General features: G+C 42.4%; 1 protein-coding gene across 1 annotated transcript in view; it reads right to left on the reverse strand.

Moving 5' to 3' along the window:
- The window catches only part of CD226 (CD226 molecule), a 31981-nt gene extending 25115 nt beyond the window's left edge, over nt 1-6866 (reverse strand). Inside the window, exons 1-2 of the mRNA XM_084849961.1 lie at nt 6671-6866; nt 5894-6238 (exon numbers count right to left, since the gene is read on the reverse strand). Coding sequence (XP_084706087.1) covers nt 5894-6238; nt 6671-6719 — 394 coding nt within the window. The 5' untranslated portion in view covers nt 6720-6866. The remainder of the gene's footprint in view (nt 1-5893; nt 6239-6670) is intronic.
- Nucleotides 6867-21489: the final 14623 nt, after the last annotated feature.

Below are 21489 nucleotides of genomic sequence, written 5' to 3' on the forward strand. Positions count from 1 at the left end.
CCAGATGCCATGAAAAAATAATGTAGAACTCCTCAAGTGTTTTGCAGGCCAATATGGCCACTATGGTATGTTAAACTGAAGCATATATGTAGTCAAAATTGAAAGAAACTGAAGTATTGATTTCCATTTTCATCCCACTCTATCCCATAGTCTCAGGATATAACTAAATGTAACATGCAAATCTATGTAACTAAACCCAATAAGGGCACAGACCTATGGCCATCTAGACAGCGTCTAGATGGCCATAAGATTATTTGGTTTCTGGGAAGTGAGCTCGAAGCCAGGGCTCTGAGCTCAGTTCCCAGAAACCCGATGCCACGCCCCCTCCCCCACTGCCTTGCACGGGGCACAATTTGTCCCTGGCTCCCCGCTCGTAAGAGCAGCATGGAGTGGCCAAAAAGGGGGCGTTCCTGGGGGTAGGGAGGGGACCACAGAAGCGCCATGACGACACTTCCTATGTGCCATCTGGCCTGCCACCCCTCACTCCAATGTGCCCTCGCTAGACAGCTGAAATCGGCCATCTAGCTGCAAATGCAGGGTGGCCGGAGTGCGGAGGATCCCCTCCACATTCTACCTGCCCTGCATTGGATAGTCAGCTGTCTCCGAGTTCGGAGGGGGCTGACTGTCTCCATAGCATTGTGCCCTTACCAGGGGCATTGCTAGTTTCTTAAAAGATCAGGGACACAGGCCCATAACACAAATGTGTGTGTGTGTGTGTGTATGGGTGCTTGCATGTGTTATGCATGTGTATAGATTACATACATACACAAGATGTGTGCACTGACCCAACCCCCACCCCACTTCAACTCAGACCCCAATTCAGTGTTTCGGAAACCATCCCACTTCTGTTCAGGCCAACTTGAAGTCGGCTTAATTCAGCTCAGCACCAAACCTGAGTCAAGGTTTGGAAAAATGAGTCTTTATGCTTCCTGCAGACTACCATGGGAAATGAGGGGGAAAAAACTGTGACTTTTTTCTCTTGGTCAGAACTGGATAATTTTAGGCATAGTAGCCCCCTAGAAGGGGATTACACCTGCCCAATGTCAGAAAAATAGGTGTAGGGTTTATATTTTGATTTTCTTTTAAAGGGAACTGCCAATAACATTTTTATTCCTTGGAAGAATTGGATAAAAAATTCAGGGTTCATTGCCCCATCATAGAAGATCATATCTGCCAAATTTCAGAATGATAGCCACAGGGTATGGGGGGCAAGGGTAGCCTTGACATTTTGAGATTTCCAAAAGAGGACATACTTATCTCCCTATTTTCCTTGTGGACTACTGTTCTGAAAATTCCAGACAGCCCAGAGGTGTCCCTAAGTAAGAAACCATCAAAGTTTCAGAAGGATAGGTGCAGCAGTTCATGTGGAAGGGAAGTTCTCCAATTTGGGGGAGAGAGTGATTTGCTTTCCCTTCCCTTCACACCCCCCCCCAATAGTTTTTGGGTACATTTGTATGCAAATGCACAGGTCATTAGAGGTGTGCCCCAGGCAAGAAACTTGCAAAGTTCCTGAAGGATATACATGCATGCAAACTTAGAATGACTAGAATTTATTTACATTTCACCCATGTTAGCAGCAGGGGAACATGGGTGGGAAGGTGCTATTGCACTCATGTCTTGCTTGTGGGTTTCCTGTGGGCATCTGGTTGGCTACTGTGTGAACAGAATGCTGGACTAGATAGACCTTGGTCTGATGCAGCACAGCTTATGTTCTTAAATAGAGAGTGCCTCTGAGCATGTGCAGAATGTTTTTCTTTCACCACCAGGCACTTTCATTCTCCCCCTACCAATTCTATTCCCCTCCATGCAACCATCCCTCCTCATCCTACCATCCTCCAGCAACTCTTCATAAAAACAGATGTCTTGTTTTGTGCAACTCCTCTCTACCTCCTCCTTGTTATGCACAAGCTCTCATTGTATCTTCTTCCCCATAACTTCATTTGTGCCAAGACTTCACCAGGATTCAGCCAATGAGTCTGTTTTCAAAACTAGGGCTAAGTTATGGAGAAACTCTGAGCATGTACTAAGTGCCTTTCCCTCACCACTGAAGCTAGAGTTCATGCAAAAAAAAACAACCCCAAACCTACAAATGACAAAACATGCATAGGACTGAGCTGAGAGGGTAGTCAATTCATTAGACAGAATTGGGTAGGCACTGTATTAAGCCTGCAGTACCAGGCTCACAACTCAGGACTTATTTCTGAGTAAACATACAGAACATCAGGGCGCAAACCTCCCTGCAAAAGTAACTTCTGCTGGAATCCTATGCACATTTCCTGAGGGTAAGCCTCATTAAACATAATGGGGCTTCTGAGTAGGCATACATAGGCTTGTATAAATGAGCAGCATTTATCTCCCTTCCACTTAAAAAACAACCCCCAAACTCCTATTTTTATTAAAGCTTTCCGTTTATAGGAACATAGCAAGCTGCCTTATACTGAGTCAGACCCTGGGTCCATCTAGTGTAGTATTGTTGACACTGACTGGCAGCAGCAGCTCTCCAGGATTTCAGACAGGATTCTTTCCTAGCCCTACCTGGAGATGCTGGGGATTGAACCCGGGACCTTCTGCATGCCAAGTATGTGCTCTGCCACTGAGCTGCAGCCCTTCCTATTCCTGGATAATGGCAACTGACAAACAAAACAGCCCCAGATTTGTTTCTCTGCAACCATGTGAACCCACTCTTCTCAAAGACTTGAGTGAGGAGAAGGAGAAAAGCCAACCCTCTTGCCTGTTTGTATAAAGTCAAATACAGTTCAGAACTTCTCTTGCCCACTGAAGAGAATTCTCTTTAAGAATTCCTCAAGACATGCTCTGAGTGGAATAAAGAAGAGAAAGAAAGGAGGGAAGAAGAAAAGAAGAATGGTGACTGGAAATGCGGGGCGGGGGGGGGTAGAGAGAATTCCCTAAGCCAAGTGGCTCCTTTCAGAGAGTGGGGTGATTGAGAGTGGGGTGCAATCACTCCTCTATAAGGAAAGGCTTCAGTGTTTGGGCTATTTAATTTAGAAGACAGGCAAATAAGGGGGAGGTTTATACAATTATATGGAGTAGTGAAAATGGAGCAGTGCAATAAATAAGCTGAGTTCAGTGTGACTTTTCCCCAAGTAATGTGTATTGCAGCCAGATATTTAACTTTTTTCTTCTTTTAATGAGGAGCCTCAGGTTGCAACTATTCAGTGAAGCTGAATAGTTGCAGATTCAGGACAGACAAAAGGAAAGTACTATTTGCACTTCCAAAAAATCTACACTAGAGATTATGGATAGTGCCCTCCTAATGGTTATCTTAAACAACTTCTGATTAGGATCTCTAATCCTCTATGTGGCTTGACACTTTTTACTTCTTGTTTTCGTCTTTGAAAAAATGAAACTTTTACATGGCTAGCACAAAAGCCACTGGGCCTAACTCTCTGAAATTTGGCAGGTTCAGTCAGCTCCATGGGGGCTGTCAGGCCTCCAAATTCTATGCAGTTTTGTGGAACAACAACAACAACAACAAAATACAGCTCTTTGCTTTGACAGATTTTCTTGAAAAAAGCAAATTTTATCTGTGGTTAGCACAAAAGCCACTAGACCTAACTGTCTGAAATGTGGCAGGTTCAGTCAACTCTATAGGGCTGCCAGGTCCCCAAATTCCATGCACTTATGTGGAAGCACAAAACAATTATACCTCTTTGCTTTGGCAGGTTTTCTTGAAAAGAGAAAATTGTACCTGTGACTAGCACAAAAGTCAATGGATCTAGCTGCCTGACATTTTGTAGATTCCAGCAGCTCCACGGGGACTAGCAGCTCTCCACATTTCATGATTTTATCATACAAGCTAAAAAAAAAGTTATGGCCATTTCTGTTTTCCAATGCAAGTCAATGGGAAAATGTAAAAAAAAGAAAAAGAAAAGGCAATTAGGACAGCTCAAAAGATCCAGGGCACAGCTCAGAAGATCTGGGTCCATGCCCAGGTAGGCCCTTTTATTATGACATCCCTGGCCCTAATTATTTTTGTTTTGTTTAGAAAACTCATTTCCTGATGAAGCAATTCAGATTAATTAGAGAAACAGCGGCAGTGGGATTATTTAACCTTTTCCCCACTTGAAACATCTCCATTCCAAATCTCTCCTCCAACCACTTTCTCTCACATGGGGTTCCAAATGCATGTTCATCCTTGCAAACATGGATTCAGAATTCCATTGGGTGAGGAAAGAGTCACTTGACCAGGGATAAGGGAGTTTTTTTGTGTCTTCATTTTTTAAAATGTTCTTAGAACTTTGTCACATGCAAATTATGTTATTTCCTTCCTTCCTTCCTTCCTTCTTTCTTTCTTTCTTTCTTAAATTCATATACCGTTCAACTGGTAGATGCCCTCAGGGCGGTTAACAACCATATTCTCCACACACACGCACACACACAACAATAAATTAGGAACCAAAACAATAAATACAACTATAAAAATATAAACATATTAAAATATTAAAACTTTTAAAATGTTAAAAGTATTAAAGGGACAGCTAGTTTAATAATCAGAGCACCAGATTAGAAATTAAATGTCTGCTGGAAGAGGATGGTCTTAACCTGGTGTCTAAATACAGACAGTGAAGACGCCAGGTGGATCTCCCTGGGAAGTGCATTCCACAGATGGGGGGCCACTACAGACAAGGCTCTTTCCCTAGTATCTGCCTGTCAAACCATGGGGGTGGGGGAGGGCAGGCACCGAGAAAAGGGCATCTGAAGATGATTTTAGCAATCAGACAAGAACATATGGGAGAAAGCACTCCTTCAGGTAGACTGGTCCTAAGCCCTTTAAGGTCACCACCAAGACTTTGAACTGGGCCTGGAAACTGACTGGCAGCCAGTGCAGTTGACACAGCACTGAAGTAATTTGTTCAAAAACGCCAATTCCAGCAATCATCCTCGCTGCTCTGTTCTGCACTAACTGAAGTTTGTGGACCGTTTTCAGAGGTAGCCCCATGTATAACGCTTTGCAATAATCTGGGTGGGAATTCACCAGTGCATGGGTAGCTGTAGCCAGATGGCCTCTGTCCTGGTAGGAATGTAGCAGGTATATAAAGCAAAGCTGATAAAAAGCACTCCATGCCACTGAAGCCATTTGGTCCTCAAGTGACAGCGCTGGATCTACAAGGACTCCCATGACCTTCTCTTTTCGGGGGAATGCAAGTCCATTTTGAGAAGGTTGAACGCCACTTCACTCAACACATGAACCACCTGCTATTAGAACTTTCATTTTGTTTGGATTGAGTTTCAATTTATTGGCCCTCATTCAGCTCATCACTGAGTCCTAGCACTGGCTCAGGATAGTCACTGCCTCACCTGCATCTGATGAAAAGGAGACATAGAATGATGTATAATGTGTAGTCAGGCCCTGGGGGGGGGGGGGGAGAGAAACATATCTGCAAGTGAACGGCAGAACTGAAAGGCGGTGTTTTACTCTTTTCCTCTAAAACTGTAATGATAAGAAACAAAACAAGTTGTTTTATGGAATTACAGAATTGGACGTGACCTTGGAGGTTATTTAGGCCAAACTCCCCTGCTCGGTGGAGGATTTAACAAGGTAAGCCTTTTGGTGAGGAATTTGAAGTGACTACCAGGGAAAGAGTTAAGAATTCCCTTTCCCTCCACACCTCTACTTCCAGATGCTGCCTCTCACTGACACGTTGCAAAGGAGAAGGAACCATCAGTGACTACTAGGCAATGGGTGGTTTGCCTCTGAATCACTGTCATGCGGTATCGGGGGGACTGGAGTGGGGGCACTTCATCTAAGCTGCATCCCCAACAATACCTGCTTCGCTTTTAACCATAAAAGTTCATCACTCCTTCAGATACATTCCAAGTTTGTGCTTACCAGTAATTAATAAAAGATAGTAATAGAAACCATTTAGCTTACCTGATTGTACAACCTCTATTCTCTTTTCCCAGCGTCCATATGGATAGGCTTGAAAGGAACATAAATAAAAGCCAATATCTTCCTTGGTAGCGCTGCTGAAAACCAAAGACTTGTTGTTTGTGGTATCATTACCAACATGGACTCTGAGCTTATATCTGCTTTCAATATGTAAAAGATAAGGCAATTTGAAGACTGCAATGTTCTCTTTGTCATTGTCCTTTTCCTTAATCCATGACATCTGGGATACAGTTGCAATCTTTGGGTAGACACATTCAAGAGTCATAGCACTAACAAGTTTCACGGTTGAGTCCACATGTATTCTTTTCACTGTGACAGAAACACAGCCTGAAAAACACAAAAAGTGTAAACTTCATTAAAACACTGAGCCACAATCACACAGCTGACACCTGGACATCTACTGACAGACCAAATGCTTCCAAACAAAACCCCTTACAGTGTAAAGACAAGCCCAGTGACACTATTACTTGTAAGACAGGGTTATTTCACTTATTTGGCATATCCTCAGCTGCACTCTTATACACACCCAGGAGCAAGCCCCGTTGAACATAGTAGGATTTACTTTTGAGTAAATATACATAGGCTGTATTGCATATAGAAACAAAATCTTTACTTGTTCCTTTACCCTGAACAAATTACTTAGAAATGAGTCCAACTGATTTCAACAGAGCTTGCTACTTTCTTGCTTAGGATCAGCAAGTAAGAAATTAAAGAAAATACAGATTACACCTAGTATGTCAGGTAAGAAATCTATCTTACTTTTATATGATTGTAGAACAGCAATAATGAAGAAAGCAAGGTAATCCATCTTCAGCTATACTGAAAAGACATACAATACAATTTCCTGCAAGTTTCTGCTATTTCCTGGTCACATGATGTGACTGGTGGCATTTTTATCCTCCTGACATGAGGAAGCAAGACAAAAAGTGCTCTCTCGCTCTCTCTCTCTCTCTGCAGGAGTATATCTTTGAAGTAACTACACTACACAAAGAAATATTCCACAGTTTTTGACATATAACAACGGAGTCTCTAGATCTTGCAATAATTCTGTGGCAATCTAAGACGCTTGATTTATTTACAGTGCAATCCTATGCATGTCTATTCAGAAGTAAGCCCCATGGAGTTCAGCTGGACTTACTCTCAGGTAGGTGGGTATAGGATTGCAACCCTATGTTACTGTCCTACCTCTCCCAATTGCTCAGCTCATTTTCAGTACTATTTGGCACAACTCCATAATATTCATCCCCAACTGAAACTAAGCCTAAGTGAGTGTAACCTATTGCCCTTTTCCCTTGAATTCATTTTCCTTCTTTCCTACTGTTGGCTACTCTGTGTCACATGTTAGATGTTAAGCTTCTCAGGGCATGGACCTGTCCAGGGGTGTTGTTATTAAAACGCCTACCTGGGCACGGGCCCCGGATCTTTTTGAACTGTCCTAATTGCCTCTTCTTTTTTTTACATTTTCCAATTGACTTGCATTGGAAATCAGAAATGGCCATAACTTTTTTCTTTGATAAGATAAATACATGAAATTTGGAGACCTGGTAGCCCCCGTGGAGCTAATTGAATCTGCCCATTTTTAGGCAGTTAGGTTCAGTGTCTCTTGTCCTAGTCACAGGTAAAATTTGCTATTTTCAAGAAAATCTGTCAAAGCAAAGAGCTACATTTTTTGTGTGCTTCCACATAAGTGCATGGAATTTGGGGATCTGGCAGCTCCCATGGAGCTGATTGAACCTGCCCATTTTTAGTCAGGTGCAGTGGCTTTTGTGCTAGCCATGCGTAAAGTTTCCTTTTCTCAAAGACTAAAACAAAAGGTAAAAACTGCCAAGCTACACAGCGGATTAGAGATCCTAATCAGAAGGTATTTAAGGTGACCATTAGGAGGTCACCATCCCTAATTTCTGGTGTAGGTTTTTTTGAGGCACAAAAAATCTTTCTCCCCCTACTTTTCTGCTCTTACATGCCCACTGTTGGGAGCTTGCTTGCAATGAAATTTTGAAGAGGGAGAAGGAAGGGAAGAAACAGCTGCATGTGAAATTCTGGTATTTCACAAAGCATCAGATTTTACTGCCCCAAACTGGAACCTTTGGATTCTGCAGAAGTTTAGTAGCTTCAGTACAGCAAAGGATCCAATCAGCCTCCACAAACTTCTTTCTCCCCCTCCACTGTGATTTCTCCTAAAGAGCTGCAGGATTCAAATTATTTCAAAAGGAAGGTTAGGACTATGTGGCATCATGATCGAGGAACTGCTAAGGCTTTTAATTTAAATAGGTTCTACAGTTTTTAAAAAGCTAGAAAAAGCCCTCAGCCACCTCACCTCATAAAGTTAATTTAAGTACGTGCAATCCTTACAAACCCTCCACAGCCTCTGAAATTCCTCTAAAATACTACCTCTCTGAAAGGAGCCACTTGGCTTAGGGAATTCTCTCTACCTCCCCCCCTGCATTTCCAGTCACCATTCTTCTTTTCTTCTTCCCTCCTTTCTTTCTCTTCTTTATTCCACTCAGAGCATGTCTTGAGGAATTCTTAAAGAGAATTCTCTTTGGTGGGCAAGAGAAGTTCTGAATTATATTTGACTTTATACAAACAGGCAAGAGGGTTGGGTTTTCTCCTTCTCACTCACGTCTTTGAGAAAAGTAGGTTCACATGGTTGCAGAGACACAAAACTGGTTTTGTTTGTCAGTTGCTGTTATCCAGGAATAGGAAGGGCTGCAGCTCAGTGGCAGAGCACATGCTTGGCATGCAGAAGGTCCTGGGTTCAATCCCCAGTATCTCCAGGTAGGGCTAGGAAAGAAGCCTGCCTGAAATCCTGGAGAGCCGCTGCTGCCAGTCAGTGTAAATAATACTGCTCTAGATGGACCCAGGGTCTGACTCAGGACAAGGCAGCTTCCTATGTTCCTCTGAACAGAAAGCTGTAATAAAAATAGGAGTTTTTGGTTTGTTTTTTTAAGTGGAGGGGAGATAAATACTTCTCATTTATACAATCCTATGTATGCCTACTCAGAAGCCCTATTACGTTTAATGAGGCTTACCTCAGGAAAGTGTGTATAGGATGAGTTACTTTTCCAGGAACGTTTGCACTTTGAGATTCTGGATGTTTACTCAGAAATAAGTCCTGAGTTGTGAGCCTGGTACTGCAGGCTTAATACAGTGCCCACCCAGTTCCACCTAATGAATTGACTACCCTTTCAGCTCAGTCCTATGCATGTTTTGTCATTTGTGGTTTTGTTTTTTGCATGAACTCTAGCTTTAGTGGTGAGGGAAAGGCACTTAGTACATGCTCAGAGTTTCTCCATAACTTAGCCCTAGTTTTGAAAACAGACCCATTGTCTGAATCCTGGTGAAGTTGGCACAAATGAAGTTATGGGGAGGAAGATACAATGAGAGCTCGTGCATAAGGAGGAGGAGGTAGAGAGAAGTTGCATAAAACAAGGCATCTGTTTTTGTGAAGAGTTGTTGGAGGATGGTAGGATGAGGGATGGTTGCATGGAGGGGAATAGAATTGGTAGGAGGAGAGAGTAGTTGCGTAAAACAAGGCATCTGTTTTTATGAAGAATTGTTGGAGGATGGTAGGATGAGGAGGGATGGTTGCATGGAGGGGAATAGAATTGGTAGGAGGAGAATGTAAGTGCCTGGTGGTGAAAGAAAAACATTCTGCACATGCTCAGAGGCACTCTCTATTTAAGAACATAAGAAGAGCCATGCTGCATCAGTCCATCTAGTGTAGCATTCTGTTCACACAGTGGCCAATCAGATGCACGATGGAAACCCACAAGTAGAACATGAGTGCAATAGCACCTTCCCACCCATGTTGCCTTGCTGCTAATATTGGTGAAATGTAAATAAATTCTAGTCATTCTACATTTGCATGCATGTATGGTATATCCTCCAGAAACTTTGCAGGTTTCTTGCCTGGGAGACGCCTCTAATGACCTATGAATTTCATACAAATTTACCCAAAAAACTATTGGGTGAAGGGAAAGCAAATCACTCCCTCCCCTAAACTGGAGAACTCCCCTTCCACATGAACTGCTGCACTTCTGAAACTTTGCTGGTTTCTTACTTTAGGACTACTCTAGGCAGACTGTAATTTTCAGAACAATGGTCCACAAGGAAAATAAGGAGATTAGTATGTCCTCTTTTGGAGACCTCAAAATGTCAAGGCCACCCTTGCACAAAAATCCTTGTGGCTATCATTCTGAAATTTGGAGACATGATCTCCTCTGATGGGGCAATGAATCCTGAAATGTGTATCCAATTCTTCCAAGTAATAAAAAAAATTATTGGCAGTTCCCTTTAAAAGAAAATCAAAATATGAACCCTGCACCTATTTTTCTGACATTGGGCAGGTGTAATCCCCTTCTAGGGGGATACTATGCCTGAAATTATCATTCAGTTCTGACCAAGAGAAAAAAGTTACCGTTTTTTTTTAAAAAAATTCCAATGGTAGTCAACAGGAAGCATAAAGACTCATTTTTCCAAACTTTGACTCAGGTTTCATGCTGAGCTGAAATGGTCTGACTACAAATTGGCCTGAGGAGAAGCAGGATGTTTTCCAAAATGCTGAATCGGGGTCTGAGTTGAAGTGGGGGGGGGAGGGGGTCAGTGCACACTTCTTATGTACATATGTAATCTATACACACATGCAAGCACACCATATGCACACACCACACACACACATATTAATGGTGCACTTAGACATGGATAAAGATAGACTTGGATCTATAAAGATAGACAGACAGACAGACAGACAGACAGACAGATGCAAATTTGTGTTTTGGGCCTGTGCCCCGGATCTTTTAAGAACCTAGCAACACCCCTGGGCCTGTCCCTTCATTGCTAGTCTGTAAAGCACTATGCATGCCAAGAAACATATATCCTTACCTCCATTTTATTTCATGGCAACTGACCTGGCTGAGTGCCTTGCCTAAAGTTCTGCAGACAGCTTCAAGGCAGAGCAGGATGAATAAAAATCCAAACCAAAAGTTATAAGTGCACATTTTTTTCTGAGGTAAACAGACCTCCCTGCCATCGAAACTTGCTTTCCCTCCCAGTCTCTTGCTTACCATTCCAATGTCTTGCTAAGCAGGATGGCTTGTCACTCTAGCAGAGCAAAAGGCACACTAATTCACTTTGCCCTCATCAATTGAGTTGAATCAATAAAGCCCATAAATATTTTCTCAAGTGAGCAACCACGGCTGTCACTGGACCAGAGACAAAAAACTTCACTATGTATTCATTAGCCTTGAAAGAAAAGGATGTCTTGTACAGACACTAATGAGCAAAGAGGGCTGTTTCAGGGCTTCAAACGATGCGATTTAGCTTGATTCTTTTCTTTAAAAAACCCTCTATAGAAAACCGCCCTGATAACTCTCTCCTCCCAAGCACACACACAAAATATATCTAAAAACACCATTTGCTTAGATTATTCAATCCCAGCCTATCTTGCATCACAGTACACTACAAATGATGCCCGTATTTTGTGAAACGTAGGGCAGCATATTCTTCTTCTCCCTTATTTGGGTGTATTACGTCCATTTCCTCTTACTAAGCATTTCCCACATTTTCAGGATTTGCTCTCATAGAAAATGATACCATATCTAGAATTGTAAGTACAGACAGTTGAATATCATGTTCTTGTGATATGAAATTTTGCACAGTGAACAAGATCCAATGACTGCTCTTCTGCCACAGGCTGTTGTAGCAGTTGGATTATATAAACTACTGTGTAGACATAAGAGTCTCAACACTAATGGTGACACTGTGTTAATGGCCGTTCCAAAACCATGGCTTTTACATATAAAGTCAATGGGCTGTTCAATGCTGGATGGAAACCACAAACCTAATTCCTGTGGAGTGAGGGTTATATGGACCTGCCAGGAACATGTCTTGAGAATTAATTTGGCCACAGCTGTGTGTAATTAATACAGCTATAAACTACCATGATATTAGAGCGAAAATATGGTTGTTGTGCTTATAGGAAATAGTTTTCAAATTCTTATTAAGCTAAGCGAGTCACGGAAAGCAGTCACCTTCAGCCTACGTCCCCCATCTATACAATGAGACTAGTAAGGAAGATCAGTATAAAGATTTCAGTTTCCATGTTAAACCATGATCATCATAATACTCCAAAGAGGACATGCACCACTTCATCATCTTAATTTAAAATCAGTATATAAAATGTCACATGTGTCATTTGCATCTGTGACGGCCTCTTTCGAAACAGGACTGTAGCAAAATGCACTGGCTACGTGAAAGAACCACTCTCTTTTCTTACATCAGATGCATTATCCAAAGGCTGCAAAGCGTTTTGCCAACCTAAATTAAGACTTGCAACATACCACAATGAGAGGTACATAGTTATTGTGATTTAAAGAGATGAGTAAACTTGGTACAGAGTGAGCCAGTGGCAGAAGCAGCATGAGGACTTGGCTGTAACTTACAAAACATTAGAAACCCCACATTTCACCCGCTTACCCTATCGTTTGTATTTTATAGTCCTTAAATCAGATAGCTACCCTTGCTTTCTCTCTGAAAGTTCTGATTAAACCTGGCAATGAGTCCTGATTGGAGGCTGCAGATACCCGAAGAGAAGGAAAGCCTCTTTGCTGTTTGATATTTACTTCTTACATTTGCAGCCCCATAGAGACTGCAGTAAAATCTGCTTGATAAAAGATAACGGCATTGTGTTAAACGAGGGACATTAAAACATTCCTACAAAGATAAATGTGGAGACTTCTTGCTAATATTTTGCTCAGAAAGAGATCTCTTTCCTTCCCAGTGACAACACTGATCATGTGTAATTTTTGGAAATTATTTTAGTTTTAGTTTAGATCAGTTTTGTTCTCAAAGACAGATAACTTGTTGTTTTTTTACAGTAGTTCCTCAATAAGGACATTTTTCCTATTGACTTCAAAGAAAGATGGCCATTCTTTTTAGTGTCTTCATGGGTTGCATTAAGGGAGGCATAGGATGCAATAGTATTGCTCTATACACTTCTGACACCTCTTAAGTGGCGTAAGCTGTTCTGTTTTGGCAGGCACATTTCCCATAAGATGCTGAAAGAGTAGTTAGCATACACAGGAATGTGACAAGAATGATCAGAGAGCTTCGGCTCTTGGGCGGTATAGAAATTAAATGAATGAATAAATAAATAAATCAAAAGTTTAAGTTGATCATGTTCAGATAGAACATTCTTCATGTGAAAATCTGTAGTACTGATATACTCCACTTCCTTATGTCATCACTGACTTGATGTATTTACGCAGCCCCTGGGCTGTGGGTGGTGGTTTAGCACTAAGCGGTTCACCTGTTCTGATATCACACTGTGATTGAAGGGCAAAGGTGCCTGGCTGTCATAGTCTAGGTTAGGAGTCCCCAAGATTTTTGGGTTGGTGGACACATTTAGAATTTTGAGAGCTGTGGATGCTCTCTCAAAATGGGTGCCATGGAGGGGGACTCATTCATTCATTAGATGCCTACCATGGTGGGTGTGGCTGATAAAAACAACAACACTCATTTCCCAGAAGGCAAACTGGTGAGATGAAAAGTAATTTGCCCAAGAACCTAAGTACAAGGCAGGGGTGGGGTCTAAGCTGCAAAACACAAAATCACTCTTTTGATCCCAAATAAAGATAGCACTGGAGGGCAGCACTTTGCTTTGAAGCATGCCAGCCACCCAATAAAAAATAATGGAAAAATATCTTAAGAAATAAATCTTAAGAAATAAAAATCAGGAGGGGCAGGGAACTGGGCAAGTGCCAAGAAAGGTGTTTGTGGGCACATTGGTGTCCATGGCCACCACACTGGAGAACCCAGGTCTAGGAACCCAAGCCCTAAGGAAGAGACAGGGGCAAGCTCAGAATTTGAATTCTGGGACCAACAAGGATGACATTGACTTTTTAATGACAACTTTGGGGTATAAATTGTTTTGGGTTGTTTATTTATTTGAAAAGTTTAGATAGCAACCTTCACACACACACGCACACACCCACGCACACACGAGTCCCACAATGTAATTAAAAGTACAACCCCAATGACACCATAACATTCACATCAGACACAGCTTACAGATCTAGCATACTTACGAAGCCCAGTGCCTGAAAGATAATAATGTTGACATGTGTTGTACAAGACTTTACAGATAACTGTGTGCATCTGTGTTTTCACTAGGTAGTGATACCTGTGATCCCAGGGGCACAAACTAGTGATGCCATTTATCCATGGGATCCCTCTCACGAGAACAAGGCCACATAGACCAGGGGTGGGCAGCAGGCAGATCTCCGGATGTTTTGGACTTCAACTCCAAGAAGCCCCTGCTAGCATGGCCAATGCTCAGGAATGCTGGGAGTTGAAGTCCATCATATCTGCAGATCTACTTTCTGCCCACCCCTGACATAGAAGAACAAGCTGCTTGTTGACTGTGGGAAACAATCTCCTGGTCTTTATGAACACATAAAACACTGGCTACTGTTACTGACACATACAAATCGGATGGTTGGATATTTCTGTATTTGACGCAGCATTGTACATTAGCAATTATATGTGATATTTAATTGCTGTTTGATGACTGAGTGTCATCTAGCTTCATGAAGTTGCCCTCTGTCTTTAAAACACTTTTTTTTTTCCTTTTGGCAGGAAACATTTATAGTTTGCTCTACTGCAGTAGCAGATAAATGATCTCCAGATCTGTGGTTTTCACCTAGCAACCCACAGGTATGACTTGTTATTTCCACAGTGTATGGAAATTTTCTCAACAAAATGTAGCTTTCCCCCCACATAATAGTGACAGCACTTGCTGTTCTTCCTAAATTAGGAACCCTGAGAACAGAAGATACCATATTATTTTTGGCTCTTCTATTTTGTTCTGCCTTTGGTTGTATCTTAAAATTGCTTTTATCATTTCATAATTAAAACAAAACAAAGCAGCCTTTGGTTTAAGACAGGAGTTAAGTCACATGGGGCTGCCTTTGAAAAGGGCCCAGAAGCTTCAGTTGGTCCAAAATAGGGCAGCAAGATCATTAACAGGGACTGGCCAATATGATCATCTCATGCCAGTACTTTTCCATCTGCACTGGCTGTCAGTCCATATCCAGGCCTGATCCAAAGTGCTGGTATTAACATTCAAACCCCTAAATGGCTTGGGTCTAAGTTACCTGAGGGAACATCTCCTCTCATGTGCTTGGACCCTAAAATCAACTTCAGTGGTCCTCCTCTGCGAGTCCCCATCAAAGGCAGTGAGGTGGGTGGCTACTGAGAAGAGGACTTTTTTCTGCTGCAGCCCCCAGGTTGCGGAATGAACTTCCCCCACCTACGTTGTATTCTTTTCGGTGTCAGGTGAAGACCTTTTTATTTTCCCAGGCATTTCAGTTTTTCAGTTTCTGTTTATCTTTGCTCCGCAGTTAGGTTCTATTTGGTTATTATTTTTATTCTTATATTGTAGTTTAAAACTTTTGAATTTTTATTTGGCATTTTATCATCTTGTATTTTATGGTTCTAATTGTTGTGAACTGCCCAGAGAGATTTGGCTATTGGGTGGTATAGAAATGTAACAATAACAATGCACTTATAATTTTCACTTGTGGTCAAAAAACATAGAATGGGAAAGCTAAGATTCAGGCCTTCACTACCAACAACACAGACCAGCCTTCTCCAAGCTGGTTTCCTTCAGATGTGCTGGACTGCAACTCCCATAATTTTGGCTAGAGATGGGAGTTGCAGTTCAACACATCTGGAGGTCACTCGTTTGGGGAAGGCTGATATCGGATTTGTACAGACATGCATATTATGCTCATTGACAAAACGATGCCTTATGCAACTACACTTTGCACTGGTCTTTGCAAGTTTATCCTTCGGCTAGGCATCCATGCAGAAGTTAAGAGGTGCAGCTCTCAAAACACTCCCCACTCCCCCACGCACATATAGAGGCATTTCACACATCTATAAAATGCAGACTGCTCTCCTACCACAGGGACAAGCATAAATGTCCAGATAGAAATTCTACAGGTGCAGCAGTTTCCCTTATCACTTGCTACATCTGTACCTGATATATTTCTGCCCAAACCACCTGTACAAAGCACAGCCTCCCCCGCTCCCCACACACACAAAGCTAGTATAGTACCCTGAAGATCGGTTTACACATACTTCCTTCTTTACAGCACTATTAGTTTTTGTGCCACCTATTTGGACCGTGAGCAAAATTCCAGAGCTAGTTCCTGTTGAGACAGAGAGGCCAGAATGCAGCAAGTCTTGCTATAGACATCGGATGGCCTATTATCTGGATGCATTTCTGTTGGGGTTCAGACCAGGTTTTGGCACAGGAACAGCCTTGGTGGCCCTGTATGATGACCTATGTTGGGAGAGAAACAGGGGAAATGTGACCTTGTTGATTCTCCTTGATCTCTCAACAGCCTTTGATACCATCACCATGCTATCTTTATGGGATAATTGTCTGAATTGGGAATAGTAGGCACTGCAGTGGTTTCGATGCTACTTGGATGGCCAACTCCAGAAGGTGGGGCTTGGGGAATATTGCTCAGCCCCATGGATTCCCTAGTATGGGGATCTGCAGGGGTCAATTTACCCCCTATGCCATTCAACATCTACAAGAAACCAGTGAGTGCAGTTATCTGGAATTTTGGAGTGCGTTGTCATCAATATGTTGATGACAAGCAGCTCTGTTTCTCCTGTTCATCTTCATCAGGTGAGGTTGTGGATGTGCTAGATTAGTGCCTGGCTGTGACAATGGAGTGGATGAAGGCTAATAAACAGAAACCCAATCCAGACAAGACTGAGACGCTGTTAATGGATGGTTTTCTGACTAGATAGTGTTGATCTTGTTCTGGAGGGGTTGCACTCCCCCTGAAGGAGCAGGTTCATAGCTTGGGAGTCGTCCGGAGCCATCTCTGTCACTTGAGGCTGAGATGGCCTCAGCAGCATGGAGTGGTCTACCAACTTGGTGGCCCAGCTACACCCCTATCTGGACAGGGATAACGTGGCTTCAGTTGTCTATGCTCTGGTAATTTCGAAGTTAAATTACTGCAATGCACTCCACGTGGGGCTGCCTTTGAAGACAATTCAAAAGCTGCAGCTTGTGCAAAATGTGGTGGCCAGATTGAAAACTGGAACAAGAAGGTCTGAATACATACCACTGATTCCAGATGCTTGCACTGGCTTCCTGTATGTTTCTGGCCTGATTCAAGGTGCTGGTTTTGACCTATAAAGCCTTATACGGCTTGAGATGACAATGCCTGACAGAGTGTCTCTCTTGATATGAGAGACACTCAGACACCCAGACACTCCAATCAACGTCTGAGGCCTTCCTCCAAGTGCCTGCTCTGAGGTGTCTCAGGTGGTGGCAACAAGGGAGAGGGCCTTCTCGGTGGCAGCCTCCAATTATAAAATGCTTTCAGCACTGAGGTCCACCTAGTGCCAACACTGTCATCATTTCGGCACCAGATTAAGACTGTCCTATACTCCCAAGCATTCACAGTTTATGATGGGGCATTTATGTGAGTTAATTTTATCAGGCCCAGTATCTTACTATAACTGCGCTTACCTGTTTTTAATTGTTTTTAAATTTTGTATGTTAAATATTTGTATGTTAATATTTGTGGCTTTTAAAAAACTTACAAAATTTCAACAAAAAGAAAGAAAAGACAAATGTAGCCACATAGATTTGAATATATCAATTTCAATGCATGCATATGAAATGTATGAAAATACAAGTTTCTAAGAACTATACATAAATTTCAACAAAAGCAGACCAAATATCCAAATAAGTATCCATTCCCAGGTGGCATCTATACACCACCCATTCAAATGTTGAAAGCGTTGTAAAGTCTACAATCCACTGTACTATATGAGGTGAGCATTTATCCTTCCAATGTTGTAATATCAGTCTTTTAGCTGTCAGAAGGGTGCAGAGAATCCATTTGCACTGACCATGCATTAACGTCCAGGAAGCAGGTAGATAATTTAAAAGAGCATGTACATCGGTAAATATTAAGGAGTGTTCCAATACAAAGTCTGTCTGTATAATGACCTCCTCCCCCAAAGGGGCAACTACTGGGCATTGCTTAATATACGCTTAGAAGTAGTATTAGCTGTGTTACGCCTCCAACGATTAGCTGACTTGGACAAAACCTTATTAAAGAGACGTTGCGGCACATGAAACAAAAGGTTTCATTGACTAAGATGTAACCTGAGATCCATAGATGCATCTGATACAGATGCCAAGGCAGCAATCCATTGATTAGGCAAAATGGGACAATCCAGTTCCCTATTCCATTCCTGTAAGACCCTGTATATCATGTTAATTCAACAATAAGTATTTATAGACATGGATCGTAGGTCGATTTGCCTGATCGGCCTCAATAAGTGCTTGCAATAGCTAGGGAGATGCTGAAGCTAAAAGCAGGAGGGCCAAACTTAGATACTAACAAATGTTGCAATTGTTAAGTATTGCCATTCAGCTATAGCTAGCAAATCATACTTAGCCTGCAAAATCTTGTATTGGTGGCTTGTAATTGTTGTGAACCACCCAAAGAACTCTGGCTATTGGGCGGTATAGAAATGAAAATATAATAATTAGTTTCCATTTACTACTCTCTACAAAAAGGGTGATGTAAAACAAGTGAAAGAACTGAACACTGTGGGGAGGGGAGAAGAGTAATGTTTATACTTGCTATTTATTTGGCATGTAATTTACAGAATAATACAATAGTTATACAAAGACAGACATGAAAATATATGGATTTGCAGTTGATGCTTACTGTTGTTAGAAAATTCAGATGGGAAACATCTGAGACATGATCGCCTACTAGAGAATCAAAGGAAGGGTAATCAACTATTATGCTGCATTGTTGCTATGGACACCAATTATTCAAAACCTATTCTGGAAGATCCTAGATAGGCACACAATACTTAATACTACCAAAACAAGTCTTAGGGTGCAATCCTATGCCCGTTTAGAGGGGGAAAAGTCCTACAACTCTCAGCATGCCCCAGCCAGCCATTCTGGCTGGGGCATGCTGGGAGTTGTAGGACTTTTTTCCCCTCTAAACAGGCATAGGATTGTGCCCTTAGCCTAAGTTTACTTTTGCCCTCTGAAGCTATTTGGAGCAACAACATTTTTAACGCATGTTGATTGAAATTTCAGGATCATAAATGTGTTCTGGGCACCACACTTTAAGAAGGATGCAGACAAACTGGAGAGGGTTCAGAGGAGGGCAACAAAGATGATCAGAGGACTGGAAACAAAGCCCTATGAAGACAGACTGAAAGAACTGGGCATGTTTAGCCTTGAGAAGAGAAGACTGAGGGGAGATATGATAGCGCTCTTCAAGTACTTGAAAGGTTGTCACAGAGAAGAAGGCCAGGATCTCTTCTCGATCACCCCAGAGTGCAGGACACGGAATAATGGGCTCAAGTTACAGGAAGCCAGATTCCGACTGAACATCAGGAAAAACTTCCTGAGTGTCAGAGCAATACGACAATGGAACCAATTACGTAGGGAGGTGGTGGGCTCTCCCACATTGGAGGCGTTCAAGGCGAGGCTGGACAGCCATCTGTCGGGGATGCTCTGACTTGGATTCCTGCATTGGGCAGGGGGTTGGACTCGATGGCCTTGTAGACCCCTTCCAGCCCTGCTATTCTATGATTCTATGAAATTCATAACACAGTTCTAGCATTATTATTTTTTTTAGAATGACCTGTTTTAGCTAGATGTATACACCCCAGGGTTGTCAGTTCTCCTTTCCTTGTACATTTTCTTGCCATGATGTTTCCCCTTTAAATTTTTTGAAAATACCTGTCTAGCGCTGATCTCTCACCGAGATTCCAGTATTTGACTGGTGAGCAATGGGCTACAATGCTTGAGTGCAGCATTGTAAGAATGAGGAAATTCTTACTGGGAATTTCAGTTTTCTGAGTCCCACAGAGAGCATTCTCCACCTCGGGAAGGCTCCTCCTCCTGGAGTTTGTAGGCAGGGTCCACATCTACACTTTATCTCTCCAGGGGGAGGAGCCATCCTATCTTCCAGACCGGACTAGAAAAAGCGAACGCTCCTCACCCCTCATTAAGCTAGTAGAAAAATGACAAACGAGCTACGCTGATGGAGCATGTAAGACCACACACAGATACTCAGCATAATCGAAGAAACAGAGGTTAAGCAGAACTCCCAGAAGTTGCCTACCACCCCACATGTATGGCAGTGGCAGAAGCCCCTAAACTATCAATAATTTAAATATTTTACATTTAACTATCCACATTCTGTTCCTTGCATGCCTGACAGGAAGTAGAGGTGGGCTGAATGCCTTCCGTGGGACTCAGAAAACTGAAATTCACAGTAAGAATTTCCTCTTTTTTCTGAGTCACACAGACAACATTCTTCACCTCAGGATATTTCAGAATTGTGTAAACTACAGGTGGGCTTCTGAGAATGACATGCTATGTACTATCACCTTCTGGAGTGCACACCTCCCAAAAGCTACTGATGTAGAAGCACATCTATCAACTTTATATTGGTTTGCAAAGGTATGTACAGAAGCCCAAGTGGCTGCCTGAAAAATCTCTTCAATAGAAGAATTTCCTCTAAGGGCTGCTGAGGTAGCCGCTCCCCTCAGAGAATGGGCTGTGATTCCCTGTGGCGATAGTTTCCCCAAAGCCTTATATGCCTCCATGATACATTCCCTCAACCATCGGGAAATGGTGGACTTGGAAACCTTATTCCCCATGAAGTTTCCCTGAAAGGGAAATAGGGCTTCTGATTTTTTAAAGTCTGAAGTCCTGTCCAAGTAAAATCAAAGCACCTGGCACACACCTAACCTGTGACAACTTTTCTCCTGAGGATGAACAGGATTTGGACAGAAAGAACATAAGGAAACCTCTTGGGCTCTATGGAACAGGGAATTGACTTCAGGAATAAAAGAGGGGTCTGGCCTAAGAACCACCTTGTCTGAATGAGAGATACCCAGTTGTGGATCTGATGAAAGAACCCCCAACCCACCTGGTGGAGGGAATAGCCACCAGAAAAATTACTTTTAATGTCAGATGTTTCAAGGAACATGTAGCCATTGGCCCAAATGGAGCTCCCATCAATGCTGTTAATACCCAGTTCAAATTCCAAGTGGGGAATCTGTGCACTGTAGGTGGATTTAACAACACCACTTCTCTTAGAAAGCACTTATAGTGAGGGTGAGAAGATAGTGACATCTTTCCTCGACAACCCAGGATGCTGTTGAGGGCTGTCACCTGCCTCCTGATGGTGCTAGTGCTCAGACCCTTGTTTAATTCTCCTTGGAGAAATCCCAGGATCACTTTATCTTTTCTGGCAATGGAGTCTTCCCTGTCTTTGTGCACCATGCTAAGGAAGTCTTCCAGGTTATCTGTAAACATTACTGGTAGAGGGTTTTCGCGATGACAGCAGAGTCTTCAGTACCTCATCCATATATCCCATCTGCCTCAGCCACAAGCGTTCAACTTCCAGGCTGTCAGATGGAAGAGTCTTGGCTGTGGATGACATATTGGTCCCTGAGTCAACAAGTCCCTCCTGACAGGAAGTTTCCAGTAATTTGCC

This window comes from Heloderma suspectum, chromosome 4 (genome assembly GCF_057233095.1).
Source record: "Heloderma suspectum isolate Gila_16-S chromosome 4, 16-S_ref, whole genome shotgun sequence".
Taxonomy (NCBI): domain Eukaryota; kingdom Metazoa; phylum Chordata; class Lepidosauria; order Squamata; family Helodermatidae; genus Heloderma; species Heloderma suspectum.